Source organism: Cottoperca gobio, chromosome 3, assembly GCF_900634415.1.
Source record: "Cottoperca gobio chromosome 3, fCotGob3.1, whole genome shotgun sequence".
NCBI classification, from domain to species: Eukaryota; Metazoa; Chordata; class Actinopteri; order Perciformes; family Bovichtidae; genus Cottoperca; species Cottoperca gobio.
Window position 1 is genome coordinate 20,687,545 of NC_041357.1, and position 16,439 is coordinate 20,703,983.

The 16,439-nt window shown below is 41.0% G+C and overlaps 1 protein-coding gene across 2 annotated transcripts; it reads left to right on the plus strand.

The window, feature by feature from the left end:
- Window positions 1–4,340: 4,340 nt before the first annotated feature.
- Window positions 4,341–14,765, plus strand: sltm (SAFB-like, transcription modulator). 2 transcript variants are annotated; one of them, XM_029461257.1, is made up of 20 exons: window positions 4,341–4,507; window positions 5,076–5,148; window positions 5,267–5,322; window positions 5,962–5,989; window positions 7,256–7,880; window positions 8,494–8,537; window positions 8,651–8,757; window positions 8,855–9,004; window positions 9,121–9,233; window positions 9,319–9,479; window positions 9,584–9,681; window positions 9,789–9,845; window positions 9,950–10,095; window positions 10,200–10,380; window positions 10,589–10,713; window positions 11,638–11,811; window positions 12,182–12,490; window positions 12,581–12,737; window positions 13,289–13,443; window positions 13,538–13,649. In XM_029461257.1, exons 1-20 carry the CDS (start codon window positions 4,373–4,375, stop codon window positions 13,647–13,649), a joined length of 3,006 nt encoding a protein of 1,001 aa, XP_029317117.1. In that variant the 5' UTR covers window positions 4,341–4,372. The 2 variants fall into 2 exon arrangements, with proteins under 2 accessions (XP_029317117.1, XP_029317110.1); XM_029461250.1 differs by having other exon boundaries at window positions 4,342–4,507; window positions 5,076–5,163; window positions 13,538–14,765.
- The last annotated feature ends 1,674 nt before the right edge of the window (window positions 14,766–16,439 follow it).

Sequence of the window (16,439 nt, forward strand, 5' to 3'; positions counted from 1 at the left end):
AAGAGCTTGAGAAGCTCTGTGTAATTATAGACATGCACGCTATGTGCACGCTATGTGTACGCCCGCTATGTACAGAAGGTAATATAAGTTCATGCATCATTGTTTTGCATGTATCATCTTCCTAAATCCTTGATTCCAAATACTGGGGCGCCTACTAGCGGATATAGGTTGAAAGTGTGGACTACAAGAATATCACGAATATTTAATTGCACAAACTAAAAGTGGTGGAAGAATTACTCAGATATTTTACTTTTACATTTAAGTAAAAGTAGGAATACCACACTGTAAAGATACTTGGTTACAAGTAACAGTACTGCATTCAAAATCTTACTTAAGTAAAAGTTCAAAAGTAGTCTATTAGTATACTTAAAGTACAGATTTTAATTGGTGATATGTTTATGTGTGCATCCCTTTAATGTTGCGGATGGTAAAGGTGGTTATATGTTTTATGACCTAATATACTGCTAGGTATCTTAATATATAATAATTTAATAATGTATTTATATTTGGTATTATTCATTGGATCTGTAAAGTAAACTCAAAATTGTACTTATTTACAGTAGGAGTAAATGCACTTAGTTACATTCTACCACTGCACATTAATGTCATATACATGCTGGTTTAATCCAGTGCACTCATACTTACAATCTGAGGGCAACTCTAATTCTAAAACAGTTATACATATTAGTTATATTATCCATCCATCCATCCATCCATCCATCCATCCATCGTCTACCGCTTATCCGGGATCGGGTCGCGGGGGCAGCAGCTCCAGTAAGGAACCCCAATCTTCCCTTCTCCGGGCCACATCCTCCAGCTCCGACTGGGGGATCCTGAGGCGTTCCCAGGCCAGTGAGGAGATATAATCTCTCCACCGAGTCCTGGGTCTTCCCCGGGGTCTCCTCCCAGCTGGACGTGCCTGGAACACCTCCCTAGGAGGCGCCCAGGTGGCATCCTTACTAGATGCCCGAACCACCTCAACTGGCTCCTTTCAACGTAAAGGAGCAGCGGCTCTACTCCGAGTCTCTCACGGATGGCTGAGCTTCTCACCCTATCTCTAAGGGAGACGCCAGCCACCCGTCTGAGAAAACCCATTTCGGCCGCTTGTACCCGTGATCTCGTTCTTTCGGTCATGACCCAGCCTTCATGACCATAGGTGAGGGTAGGAACGAAGATCGACCGGTATATTGAGAGCTTTGCCTTCTGGCTCAGCTCTCTTTTCGTCACAACGGTGCGGTAAAGTGACTGTAATACCGCCCCCGCTGCTCCGATTCTCCGGCCAATCTCTCGCTCTATTGTCCCCTCACTCGCGAACAAGACCCCGAGGTACTTGAACTCCTTCACTTGGGGTAATGGCTCATTCCCTACCCGGAGTAGGCAATCCACCGGTTTCCTGCTGAGAGCCATGGCCTCAGATTTAGAGGTGCTGATCCTCATCCCAACCGCTGCACACTCGGCTGCGAACCGATCCAGTGACTACTGAAGGTCACAGACCGATGATGCCATAAGGACCACATCATCTGCAAAGAGCAGCGATGAGATCCTCAGGTCACCGAACTGCAACCCCTCTCCTCCACGACTACACCTCGATATCCTATCCATGAAAATCACAAACAGGATTGGTGATAAAGCGCAGCCCTGGCGGAGGCCAACATTCACTGGAAACGAGTCCGACTTTACTGCCGAGTATCCGGACACAACTCTCGCTTCGGGCGTACAGGGATTGGATGGCCCTCAAAAGTGACCCCCTCACCCCATACTCCCGCAGCACCTCCCACAGTATCATCCGGGGGACCCGGTCATACGCCTTCTCCAGATCCACAAAACACATGTAGACCGGATGGGCGTACTCCCAGGCCCCCTCCAGGATCCTTGCAAGAGTAAAGAGTTGGTCTGTTGTTCCACGACCAGGACGGAATCCGCATTGTTCCTCTTCAATCAGAGGTTCGACTACCGGCCGAACCCTCCTTTCCAGTACCTTGGAGTAGACTTTACCAGGGAGGCTGAGAAGTGTGATACCCCTGTAGTTGGCACACACTCTCTGGTCCCCCTTTTTAAATAGGGGAACCACCACCCCGGTCTGCCAACCTCTAGGCACTGTCCCAGACTTCCACGCAATGTTGACGAGGCGTGTCAACCAAGACAGCCCCTCAACACCCAAAGCCTTCAGCATTTCTGGACAGATCTCATCATCCCCTGCGGCTTTGCCACTGTGGAGTTGTTTGACTACCTCAGTGACTTCCATCAGGGAAATTGACGATGATCCCCCATCTGCTTCCAGCTCTGCCTCTATCATAGAGGGCGTGTTAGTATGTTATATAATCTTTTTCAAATTTGATTGTAATTTTTCTATTCTATATTTGTGTTCTTGACTTGTTCCTTATGTCCTATTAATGTGTTTATTGAATGCACCAAACACAAAGGCATTTTCCTTGTAAGTGAAAACCTTGGTAATAAATCTGATTCTGATTTTTTATTGTGATACGGAAAAAGAAAGGCAGAAATCATATAATATATAATTAAATATGCCTGACAAATGAAACATTACATTATTACATTACATTTATTTAGCTGACCCTTTTTATCCAAAGCGACTTACAAGTGTATGTACAACCTAAACATTGATAAACATGATAAACACACAGAGTTTAGTAAAAAGAAGTTTTGTATTTGAATACATTTCTTATCCCAGTAATCATCTTGTGACCAACATTGTATACGTGTGCTGACTTTCACAAGCTAGAATTGAAATGTAGAGAAAGATGACATTCAATGGGCACATGAACATTAAAAGAGATAAACCTGAAAGAACATGCAGATGTGCTTATTTTTGTAAAATATAAAGGATGTTTCGGTATGATTATGTTTCAGCGAGATGTCAAGATTTAGGGTGCTAGATTACTGTGTTTGATGTCTTTATTGGAGTCGCAGTTAATGTGTGAGTGTTAAATTATGGAATGAAAAGGATTTGTGTCTCTGGCAGGTCTTTACCGTGACAGGAGGATCTTTCAGTGTTGTCAGCCATCGTCACTATTATATGATTATGACTATTAATGATAAGGAATAATTGGGGCATTTCTGTTGCATTAAGGATTATATTATCCAGAGAGTAATGACATTTAATTACTCTAATACTCATTAAAATGGAGCTGAAGAAGATCTAAGGGGAAGTAAACTGCTGATGTTCTGTTGAAAAACAATGACAGAGAGAAAGAGGGAAGCAATTTTGTTGTGTGTGTAAGTTTAACTAATAAAAAAAGTACACACACAAATGAGGACGTAGATCAACAGCTGGGCACATGAGTTCACGAAGATATGGGCTAAAGAAAGAAGAAACTGCTGCAGGTTACTTTGAACGGTACATTTTTTTAGTAATTATTCCACATTGTAATTAACAAGATCTGCCTAACTGCTTTTTTGGCACGGGTAATTTTTTGTTGACAATTAAGCAAGTTTCTTGGCTTCTTCTGAAAATCACTCAAATTTAATTAAAAACTCAGCCCATTGTAGTGGAAAGGCTTTAACTGCCTGGTTGTGAAATGAGGCACAACTTTGTTGGATACAAGGTGCTGAAGTTAACACTCCACGAATACAGTTTCCTCTGCTTTTATTTTCCTATAAATTAGGGAATGAAATAACAATCTAAAAAAAATATTTGTCAACAAATGGGGAAATTTGCTTTCGGCTGCACAGGTTGGTTAAAACACATCATAGTAAATTACAATACATACATTAAATAGCACAGTGTACAGCTCAACAACAATAATGGACATAGTTCCATAGTGTTTACGGATTTAGCAATTATTGCATTTGGTATGAAAGACATTTTGTAAATGTTTTTAGTTTCTGCAGTGGCTTTATAGGGTCTTCCCAAGGTCAGTTTTATGAATTATTATTACATTTTGTAAAAGGAGGAACTTTTTGTTTGATCTGCATTTAATATATAGGCCCACATGACTTCCCAGTTGTTTCTGCCCTTTTCCTAATACTTTACCTTGCCATGTTTGTAATTCTGGATAGCTTCATTTTGTTCTTAGTTCCCAGGTGCCCATACCATGTAGGCCTACATATATTACAAGTGTAACACTTAACAAGACTTCTTTAAATAGTTATTTCTAAGCCTATAGGCCCTATCGCATGACAAGCTTTTAAAAATGTATTCTGTGTTAGAATTGATTGCATTTAAATGATTTTGTTTCTGAAATATGTTAAGGGACACTGATTCGTCTTTCATGTATTCATTAACTGGCTCCCCCACCACAGTAGGTGGCGTTGCGCCATTTAATGACCACAAACTAAAAACAACTGAGAAGAAGCTGATGAAAAACGGTCTGCGCACGCGCACGACACGATTCAGCAATCTTGAGGTAAAATGGCGACGGGTGCCATTTCCACGGAGTCCAAGAAAATATCCGATTTAAGAGTTGTTGATCTTAAATCAGAGCTCAAACGAAGGAATTTGGATACGTCTGGCATAAAGAGTGTTCTTCTTGCAAGATTGAGAGAGGTAGTTAAAAAAAAAAGCTAATTTGTGTAAGGTTGGGTGACCAAGTTGGGGAATGCGATGCAGAGTTGCTAAGGCTAACGTTAGCACTGTGACCGATTTCATGCTAGCGTTAGGTCTGTAGTTAAACCGTTGACCAGCTCCTTGGCTCTGTTTAGTTTGGGCTACGTAACGACACCCTGGGCAAACGACATACACCTGTCGGAAATAAGTGAAATGTTAGCTACTCGAGCTTGAACGAATACATAGACTGAGAAAATTATACTTGTACACGCACTATTTATGATGTATCGATAGAGGTATATCATGGAGGGCACAACCGGCATGAAAGGCCTGTAGGCTTTCTGTACCTGCACGTGATAGACTTCAGCTGTTGAAATGAAGTGGGACGTATTTAATACCTTGCACTTTTACTCTTTTATCATATATCCAGCTCAGTTTATTGTGTCTAACTAGGCAGATGAGTTTGCAGTTGACCAGACAATTGTGGAAGCATGAACCAACATGAACAAGGATATTGTGTGTTGGGAGAAAAGATTTTAAACTGTTTTTTATTCAATCTTTTTTTAAGGCTCTTGAGGATGAAGATGGTGACACAGAAAACATTCAAATCCAGCTTTCAACTGACTCATCAACTCGGAAAGGTGGGGAAGTTAAAGGTAATCCTGCTTTACCTTTAGGAAGACAGGGTTGCTTTTTAAAAAATTATATAAACATATTTATTTATTTGATTTTAAATATTTAATGCATTACACCCTTCAGGGAAAAAAGTGGATTCGGATGCGGACACCACGGGGGAAGAAGATGTGTTATCCAAGGTGACTATTTCTCTAATGTTTTCCCCATGTAGCTTTTTTTGTGTTTTCCCTCTCTTGCTAAAATACCTAGATATTAATAATATAAGAATTTCTCACAGTGCTGATCGTTAAAATGGTATCTTAGGCCATCTTTGTAGAGATTCTTGTGTGTAAACAGATGGCAATTGTTTTGTAACAATGTTTTGATTTAAGTCTGAGCATGATCACCACAATGAGAGCCTTTTCCATGGTGTAACTACGCTGCACTTCTACCACTTGACCATGCTTAGAAATATCGTTTACAAAGTTCTCACACATGCTATTTTAGACATTTCTTCCTAATTCACACGGTCTGAAACTTCCATACGATTCTGTAAAATTGCTTTGAAGCAACATGGCCAATTCTTTTCTCAGCACTAAGTTTAAAGCTACATATTGTAGTTTTCGGATTGAAATTAGAACCTTTGGAAAGTCAGAAAGTGTTATATATTTTGATATTTGATTAATGCTTCATGGATTCATAAAATGGAAGGATGTACTTCTATATAGGAAAACCACTAAAGTACTGCAATTAATTACACGTGGTTATAACAACCGTTTTGTTGCTGCACCTATTGCATTGAAGTATTTGTCAGCTCACCTCTGTGTTTTCTTTTTCAGGAAACTGAAGAGTACGAATCAGAAAAAGGTAGGTATCCTGACACAATGCTAACATTAGGTTGGTTCTTCTTTACAGCTAACATGTATAGTGACAAACTCCTGGTCGAATGCATAACCTACATTAAGTGGTATTTCTCGCTTCTGCTAGCTACTGCTCTTTCTACGTCTCAATGTGCTAAGAACCACAAAGGACATGCGTAATGAAGACATTTCTGAAGACCAACTCTTTTAAAGAAAAGTTCTGTTTGCTACTGTGGATTTCCATTGCTTCTGGCATTCAACTTCCCACATGAGGTTCCCCCAGAGAAGCAAAGATTGAATGTTCACAAACAAGCTGACATTTTATGTCAAATGAATTGAAAGAAGCAACAACTTGTAGAACTGGAGGATCATTGCACTTTCCTGTTGACATTTTGATGAACAACATTGGTGGACACGCAAATGCAGTGGGCAGATGCAAATATTTCGCTCCCTTTACCTCAGGAATCGGACACCTTATTGCAGGGTTTGTCAGGTGAGATGGCCTCTGAATGAAGCTGGGGATTTGTGTCGCTCAAGGACCGCTCAAAAAACTTTGTAAAGATGCAGAGTCTTCGAGTAAGGAGGCAACTGAAAGATCAAGAGACGTCGTACATTGTAGGCAACATCCATCAAAATTGCACTTATTCCTGCCAGCTGACTGCATCCCCAGCCTGATGTGTGCAGTGAAGAGATCTGACATACAGCGCAAACTGAAAGGACAGATTGTTGTGACCAAAGGGGGACACTTTTCATACACAGTCGTTTACTGTTGACTGGACACATTACAGCCGGGTTGGATTTGACGAACGGAAGATAATCAGTGCTCCTAAATCTGCTGATGAGGCGGCGATGACATTGATTATTGAAGAAATATTGGAAGATATTTTAAGATTTCCTAAAACTCGGCTGACTTTCCATGGACTGACCAGCTAGGGATGCATTTTTCAAGGATGAACTGACGAGTTGTTCCTCTCAATTGTCACAAGATTCCCACCTGGAGAACTGCCACAGATTGTACGAAGCATCTGGATTTGCACGTTCAGTATGAATTATGACTCGAGTGCTTTACATGTGTGAAGAAATGAAGAGCACTGATCACCCCCTCCCCCGTTAGCAGTGAAGAGTGTGTGTTTTGTGTCTTCCTGTGGTGTCTACGCCCTCGATGACCATTAACACTAAATGTGCTTTCTATTCTACTTTTAGGTCACGCAACATGCGACATGTCAATGTTAAAGTTGTGTTTTGCCATGTTTATCCTTGTTAAATCCCTCAGATGTAACTGATACAGATGATGGTACTCGTGAACATTCTAAGCCTGCACCCTGCGAGGACAGCCTCTCTCAGCCCGAGGCTGAACCAGAGTCAGAAGCTGTGGAGGCTGAGGCGGATTCTGAGCCTGAGCCAGAGGTCGATGTGGATGCAGAGCCAGAGATGGATGAGGACGCCGACCCAGAGATGGATGAGGAGGCTGAACCAGAGGTAGAGACGGAACCAGAGATGGAGAACGACCTGGCTGAGATGGATGCTGAAGCCATGAATTCCTCCAAAGAAGCTGAGGACGATCACCTATCCGTCTCAATCCCAAATGACGATGCCATCACCCTAGATGTTGATGGTGATGATCTCCTGGAAACAGGTAAACATGTGAAACTTCCAGATCCAGAGGCCGAGAAGGGCACTGATGAGCCAGAGGCCTCTGCTGAGACGGGCCGAGATGATGACATGAAAGTGGAAGAGACCGAGGGCCACAAAGATGGTAAGAAAGATGATGGATCCAGGGGTCAGCCCACGAAGAAAGACGGCAGAGAGGCCCTGAAGAAAGCTGAAACGGGAGACAAAGAAAAGGATTCTGGGAAGAAAGGCCCCTCCACTACTGGGGCATCAGGTCAAGCAAAGAGGTTTGTCTTTCTATGTCAGTTCTTTGATACTACTACCAAACCCAGCTCACTAAGAACGCAACATTGTGGGTAGCCTCAAGATTCTTTTTCTGCCATAAGGGAAATGTTCACTGATGTACCTAATCCTGCCATGTACTACTTTGATTTGGTTTTCTGAAGTTGGTTACATTTTTACATTAACCAGGAGCTGAGAAAAACCCCTCTTGTTTTGTTACTTTGACCTTTCCAGCCGTTTTAAAGCCATTTCCAGTTTCTACACAAGGCATTGTAAAAGAGCGTTAGTCCCCGTGATGGCAGAGTTTTTTTCTTTTTGGTCAAATGATTCGCTGTGAAGTTGAACAAACCTCCGAAGATTTCATTGGTCCAGGGAATAAATTGGCTGTCAACCTGACCCATCTCACCACTGGAAAAGCAATGAAGCCTTTGAGACATTGGTTCAGATCCACGCCTTGCACGCAGGATTTGTTTTCTTTCTTGAAAAGTACAAAACATGGTGTTTTATTCCACTAGCTGTATGCCTATCACTTAACACTGTTCTTTTTCTTTATTATTTTTATTTTTTTTATACGGTCGCTCATTTCCTCTGCTTGTTGTTGCAACATTTGCTTTGTAGCTCTTCAAGAGACAGGGATGGAAAAGCTGCAAAAGATGAAAAGGGTAAGAATTATTATCAAATGTCGAATCCCAGGGGAAAACACTTTTCTAATCTCATTCAATATTTTTCATACCTAATGTCTCCCAAATGTGTTTTTGAAAATATCTTTTATCAGGACTCGTCAGCAGCAACAGCAGCTCTTCTCGTAACTTATGGGTGAGCGGCCTGTCGTCAAACACCAAAGCAGCCGATCTAAAAAACCTGTTTGGCAAATACGGGAAGGTAAATAACGTGTGCAGTTTTTCTATATCCAAAACTATAACTGTAACTTTATGTTCAATGTCCAGAGAAATGTTCAAATTAAATTTGTTGCCAACAGGTTTTAAGCGCCAAGGTGGTTACAAATGCTCGCAGTCCCGGTTCAAAGTGTTACGGCTTGGTGACGATGTCTTCCAGTACAGAGGTGGCGCGGTGCGTCTCCCACCTTGACTGTACAGAGCTCCATGGACAGCAGATATATGTTGAAAGGGTACGTTTGGCAGCAGGTGTAGTCACCATTCTTTCCGAGACCATGATTGGTCACTTTATGCATTTATGGGAATACTGGGCCTGTATCGTTTATATTTCTCTTCTGTGGTTTTTCAGGCCAAAAATGATCCGTTCAAAAAAGAGGGCTCAAAGAAGGAAGCGGAGGACAAAGCAAGTTCCAGCAAATCAAGTGACAAGCGCAGTTCCATGGGGATAAAGCTGCCTAACAAGTGGGTGACAGTAAAAGTTGAAAAGTTAATCCTTTTGTTGATGGAAAGCACATTTAACCTTTTTTGTTGTTCCACTTGCGTGTAGAGTACAGCCACCTTACAAAAAAGAGGACAAGAAATTGGATAAACAATCAGAAAAAGATAAAGATTTATCCAAGAAAATGGATGGCAGAAGTGGAAAATCTGACTCCGTTTCATCCAACATGGGGCAGGATTCTTCAAAGAAAGATGACCGAAAGCATGGGCGTACGTTTTATTCCTCTTCATCTCTAATTTAGAGAATTAGATCTTGATGTATTCTATAAGTATAGGTCTGTCCTTTCTGATTATTTGTCTTTTTCTTTCTCTAGGGGCAAAGAGCCCAGGCAAGATGGCGATGATGCATCATCCCAGAGATTCTAATTTCAACAGAATGAGACCTTTCAGAAGGGGACGGTATTTTGATAGAGTAAGAGCTTTATTTGTATTGATTGAATTTAATTATATTTGTAAACCATTTCTTAAATTTGTCATCAGAGGATGTTAAATGATATTCTGTTTGATTCTTTCTTTCAGCCTTTTGTCAACATGAATGTTCAAAGGCGGCCAAAATGGTTGATTCCTCCCGAAGAGGTAAACAACTCTTGATGGACATGAAGTTTAGTATTTAGCTTTTTAACATGATTTCCCTTTTTTGAGTTTTTAAAAACTTTCTATATTCTATTTTCCCCGTCCAGTTAGAGATGATGAGAGAAAAACCGCGTCCCTTTATTAACAAGGGGGAAGTAAAAGACATCCTGCCTTTTGAGAAGATGAAGGAGCAGAGGATGCGTGAGCGGGTGGCTCGTCTGGACCGTGTCTGTAGAGCCGTAGAGTTGCGCAGGTAGTCCGCGATCATAATACAAATGTAATATATACCAAAAGAATCATTAGAATTATTTGTTTGTTGTCTTAACGTTCTAAGACGAGATGTCTTTTTGTTCTAAGGCGGCGTGAAATTGCCGAACAAGAACGTCGGGAGCGAGAGCGAGTCCGCCTGCTGCGGGAGCGTGAAGAACGGGAGAACCTGCTCCGAGAGCGCCAGAGACTTGAGATGGAAAGACAGAAACTGGAAAGAGAACGCCTGGAGAGGGAGAGGCTTGAGCGAGAGAGAATCCGCATAGAGCAGGTACAGTGAGCATGAACACAGTCACCGCCAGGCTGCTCTGAAAGGTTGATTAGTTGTCTTGTAATGTGCCGCTTGTTTTTTAAATGCTTCCATGTTGTTTTTTTAGAAAGTTGTTAAAGCCACTCACACTGCTTGTATTTGAGCAAAAATATCCACATCTCTCTGTGATACATTTTTACTAAGTGCTTTTTAATATCACCTATTTCAGGAACGACGTAAAGAGGCAGAGCGCATGGCACGGGAACGCGAGGAGCTGCGCCGGCAGCAGGAGCATCTCCGTTATGAGCAAGAAAAGAGAAACAACCTGAAAAGGGGCCGTGAAGTGGAGCATGGGTAAATGCATTATTTATTATCCCTCAGCGGTTTTCATGGTGGTGTGATTATGACCAAAGTGGTTGGACTTTAGCGGGGACTCGTACGGCAGTGGTTCAACAAAATAATTAGAAGATCAAAAGATATTTTAGCATTTGCTCTGTTGCCTAGAAATGGTTGTTCTTCCCATTCGGTGCAGCCTGAGGTTTAACCTGGTGAAATTAACATCAACGCTTAACCCTCCTTAAGCAAACATAATGCGTTTTTTACATTTAAAGTCAAATCCAGATGCACCAAATGTTCTTAACTATCCAAATCTGCTCTTACCAAGGTGTGCTGAATAATGAATCCAACTAGATAGAAATGTAGCTAGGGATGTGTGGCTGAAAATAGGTTTTAGTAACGCATGGGTAACGCCCCCTAAACACTACAGTACAGGTGCTGTGTGCAAATACTCTGGCACAGAGTTACCACCAAAAAGACTGTAGGAAGAACTAGGAAAATAGAAAGGCATCAAAGAGCAGTATGTAAGACATTCAGCTGAATTGTGATAGTCTTACTTTAGACTAATATTATTTCTTTAGCCCACAAATGTAATAATCCAATCATTATAATTGCTGTTACACATAATAATCTAAATTTGATTATATGATATTAATTTTTTTTCTTAAATGTAAAACAAATTATTCCTTGTGCTGAACAAACAATTTGTGGACTGTAAAACTTTTTTCTTATCTTGGTAAGTGTAAAATGTTCTATAAGAGAAAAAAAAAAGTAAGTCCCAGAAATCAATAAGTTGTGAATACGTGCACAGATTTGAGGAAATGTTTGTTTATCGCTTCCTGTATGAGGCCCAATGTACATAAATGATACCACAGTATTGAATACACCTTTAACTATCCAAGCTCATTACTCATGAAGTATGTTTGTGTTTTAATATTTCAGCCGGAGAGACGATTCGTATTGGAATGGCAACAAGAAGATGCAGTCTGAGTCCGATGTCCGTCTGAACCAGGGCTCCAACTACAACCGGCAGCAGAACCGCTTTTCAAACTTCACTCCCCGAGAGAGGGGGCGCTTTCCAGAGGCTGCAACTGAGCAGCCCAACACGTATGACAGGTACAAGTGTTAAAAGTATTGGAATTGTAGTTAAAACATCTAGTACAAACTCTTTGTTTTGAAGGTATTTGAAGTAACATTTACTTCTAGGAGTATTAACACCCTTACTCATTCAATTTATAAAAATAAATTAAAATGTGGCAACATTATTATTCAAAAGGCCTTTTCATAGACTTCATTTTGACATGTGGTCAGGAAGACAACAATAATGGGGACTGAATTCCATTTAGCGGCTTCAATTCTCCGGGTTGAGTGGTGTGTTTGTACTATTGCTTTTATTCTTAAGGCTCTGAGCTCCTGGCCGAACAGGGTTTCAGTTATATACCGCTTTTTCCAAATTTCACTTTTCACATCTTTGTTTTGTTGCAAGACGTAACCGGTTTGACGGTGAGCCAGAGGCAAAGAAGAGTCGTCCTGCTCCTCACAGAGAGAGCTCTGGCTTTGAGCGCTACCCAAAGAGCTTTGAAACAGTCCGCAGAGCCGAGCCACCTCCTCCACGCACTGAACTCCGAGACACTGACCGCCGGGACAGAGATGAGAGGCGGCCTGTGCCCATGCATGATCGCCCTATGGGAGCCAGAGCTGCAATGCCTGGCATGTCGCACAACCGATCACCCAGGGATGGAGGCCATGGGTGGAAGAATGATGGTGGCATAAACTCCAACAAGGGAGATATACGGTAAAAAAAATAATGAGGAGAAGCATCATCAGTCGACTGTTTTCCTCCCACAATCGAGCTCATTTCTTTTTTTAAATCTCTCGCCTGCAGTAATGCTGGGTTGAACAGAGGACCTATGCGCATGCGTGCAGAGCGACCAGGCAGAGATGGTCCAGGCCCCGTACTCAGAGGAGGCTCGTCGGCCAGCCGGGGAAGGAGCAGCTTCAATGATCGAGATGGAGGGAGGCCAATGGGGATGAATGATCAGGTCAATTTACATTCTGAGTTTGAGTGCATTTCTTAGGTCCCCTTTACTAATGGTACAGGACATGTTGGGTCATGCACAAAAGTATTATAATGTCTCTTTCTATGTCTTAAAATTATTTTAGAAAGTCAACTATTGCTGGAATGAGTTGATGATTTTATCATTCTACGTAAATGGAATAAACAAATGTTGCTCTTTTAGTAATTATGTCATTTATCAAACACAAATTGCAAACATTCAGTGATTAGGATCAAATGTTAAGATTTGCTGCTTTTCTGCTTTTTGTCATTTTTAATTGAATACATTTTGGGGTTGAACTGAGACAAAACAAGCAGTTTGAAGTTATAGCTATCAGCTGAGGAAATTAAATGAACGTTTCTTTCTTTACTGAATTAAAAGCTAAATAAATCCTCATTTTTAACTGGTCATTTCAGTCATATTTTTCGATGCCTGGAGTTTTTCCAACAACAAGGTTTCAGTACTGATCTGTAGCTCACACGTACATTAAACTATTAATGGAAGACAAAATTAAAACAACTCTTCTGTCTCTACAGCCGTTTAGCTCTGGTCGCCAGGTTGTGGTGGAGCGTCACAGCAGGGATCAGGGACTGAGGAAGGAGTGGCACGGTGGATCAAGCTCCCAGGGCGGCGGCTACCCTGATAATCGCAGAATGGGAGACAGCCGGGGCAGCATGATGGCCCCCTCCAGGTACACCAAACTCAAAAACAAGTGATGACAAAACTGAATAGTATGATCCCTTTCCTCAGCCGTCTCACCCTTGGTTTGGTTTCTCTTTGTGCAGTCACTCTTCGTCAGGAATGAACCGAATTGTACAGATTACCAACAACTCCATTCCCAGTGGTGGCAACGTGGGAGGGTTCAAGCCCTTCAAAGGAACGCCGCGGCCCTTCTAACTGCAACCAAATTCTGCCAATTTAAAGCACCTGAAAATCTGAAGACTTTTCTGAACTCTTTAAATTTTTAGAATATCAACTGTTTTAGGTGGCACATTTGTAGCCACGAGGTTGATGACACTATTTTATTTTGTATAGACAAGTGTTTACCTTTGTTCTGCTGTTACCATTTAACAACCCTGTGCATATGTTTTACTTATATTTAGGAAGATATTGTACAGCCCTAAGTATTTGTAACACGTTTTCGAGTGATAATACCAACGTCTCCCCTAACTGAGTGTTGTATGTATATTTTCAATAGCCTAGTGTCACACTCAGTTTTCTTCTGTAATATGTGTTATTTTAGTGTATTATAGAGCTCAATAAGTGTCTGTCGTCACTCATTTGGATGTTTCTCTGTGAGGAAACGGATGACGTAGGAGTTTATTTTGTATAGTTTTTTTGAAAAGTCATACTTGGTGAAGATGTCCTGTTTTGTAAAGAGTAGTACACAAAACAATGTTGATCTGTAAACTAGCCTGCATTGTAGCAAAATGCCTCCCATAGGCCTCGAGATGAATAACATACAGGCGCGCGTGTGTCTGAAATAAAATGTGACTTTCAAATCTGTTACTGCAGAGCTTTCAATGGTGTCAGGAAAGACCATGACGAACATAACTTTGTCTATTGGCTCACCATTTTGAACATAATTCTTGCATTTTCGGGTTTGCAGAAAACTCAGCCTGTATACTGAATTTTAAAGAAGATATCATTTTGTAAAGGACATGATATTTGGACATTCTGTGTACTTCGGTGGCAGCTTGCAGAAGGTTAGTCTGAACAATGCAGCTCGCAGCATTAAATCTGCTCACTTATGAAAACTACAAAAGGTTGACACTTAACAGAAGGAAACTCTGCTGTGATTAACCCAAGACCATAAACCTCCATATGGCTTATTCAGTCATTTTTCTCTTCATTTAATTAAGAACTGTGAATTAAGGGGTCTATCCTCTATTGTTTTTATAGTTGGATCAACACATCCAGATCTGCACTGCATTTGCTTACTGTCACTCTTTACCTAATGTCAGATGTGGTTGAAACTTCATTAAACTGATAAGCGGAACGACTTGGCCTGAATGTCGTGGTGTCATTGTCTCCTTTCCAGTCATATCCAGATTAACCCGGGGTAAACCCCGCCACACACAAACACAACTGTTGACACTGAAATGTAGTACAGGGATAGTTCACCCCAAAATACTTATCCTCTTAAGGTGCTATTTATCAGTCGAGATTATTTTGGTGTGAGTTGCTGAGTGTTGGGGAGTGTCTGCTGTAGAGAGGTCTGACTTCTCTCATATATAATGGAACTAGATGGCAGTTGGCTTGTGGTCCTCAAAGCGCCTAGAAAAAACATGAAAAAAAACTCAACAGCAATGTCACTTTCCATTCCATCATATTCAAGAGAAAACGGGCATCTCTACCACCGATACTCTTATCAATCAATCAAGCAATGGGGTTGTTGCAACTCTCACCAAAACAATCCACATTGATAAATAGCACTACAGGTAAGAGGACATATATTTATTCATTTGGGCTGAACTGTCCTTTAATAGATTTCTTGGTAAATTCATCTGATTGATTGTGATTAGGGCTCAATACGAAAGGCAACAAGGTAATTATTGATCTTAGTCTTTTATTATCCTGGTAATTCTAATCAGGTTGAATGTCTCGTCTATAAGGCATTTTGATATACATATGCATTTGATATATATGTATGTGTACATATGTATATATATATATATATATACATATATATATGTATATATACATATATATGTATACATATATGTATATATGTATACATATGTATACATATATGTATACATATATGTATTACATATATACATTATATATGTATGTATATATATGTATGTATATATATGTATATACGTATATGTATATATATATGTATATGTATGTATATATGTATATGTATATATATATGTATATGTATATACATATGTATATGTATGTGTGCATATATATATGTATGTATATGTATGTGTGTATATATATTTATGTATATGTATATATATATGTAATGTATATACATATATATACATACAGGAGGAAGAGAGAAGTTAGAGAGAGAGAGAGAGAGACAGTAGGACAAGAGAGAGGAGAGGAGAAGAGAGAGAGAGAAGAAGGAGAGAGAGAGAGCGAGGGTAGGAGAGCAGAGAGAGTACAGAGAGAGAGAGGGAGGAAGAGAGACACAGGAGAGAGGAGGAGACACGAGAGAGAGGCTGGAGAGAGAGAACAGAGGAGAGAGAGAGAGGGGGATTAGGGGGGTAAGGGTGGAGAGGATGAGATAGATATGTATATAAGGATATGATAGTAGGAGAGATAACATGACAGTAGAGATAGACAGAGACAATTAGAGAATGAGGGAGGTGGAGGGAGAGAGAGGGAGGCAGAGAAGGAGGGGAGGGAGAGGAGAGAGATGGAGAGAGAGAAAGAGGAGAGAAAGAGAAAGAAGAGCGAAGGAGCAGGAGAGAGAGAGAAAGACACGAGAGAGAGAGGGAGAGAGACAAGAGACGAGACAAGAGAGAGAGAGAAAGAGAGACAAAGAGACAAGAGAGAGACACGGAGCAGAGAGAGCGACAGAGAGAGAGACACGAGAGCAGAGAGAGAGACAAGAGAGAGAGAGAGAGAGACACAGAGAGAGGAAGAGAGAGACACAGAGAGAACAGCAGAGGAGAGAGAGACACACAGAGAGGACGAGAGAGAGAGAAGAGACAACGAGAGAGACAG

Excerpts from the sequence above, each read along its gene's own strand:
- sltm (XM_029461250.1), top strand. The coding sequence starts at position 4,373 with ATGGCGACGGGTGCCATTTCCACGGAGTCCAAGAAAATATCCGATTTA. Across the intron at positions 4,508-5,075 it reads TTCTTGCAAGATTGAGAGAG|GCTCTTGAGGATGAAGATGG; the intron begins GTAGTTAAAAAA and ends TCTTTTTTTAAG. Across the intron at positions 5,990-7,255 it reads AGAGTACGAATCAGAAAAAG|ATGTAACTGATACAGATGAT; the intron begins GTAGGTATCCTG and ends TAAATCCCTCAG.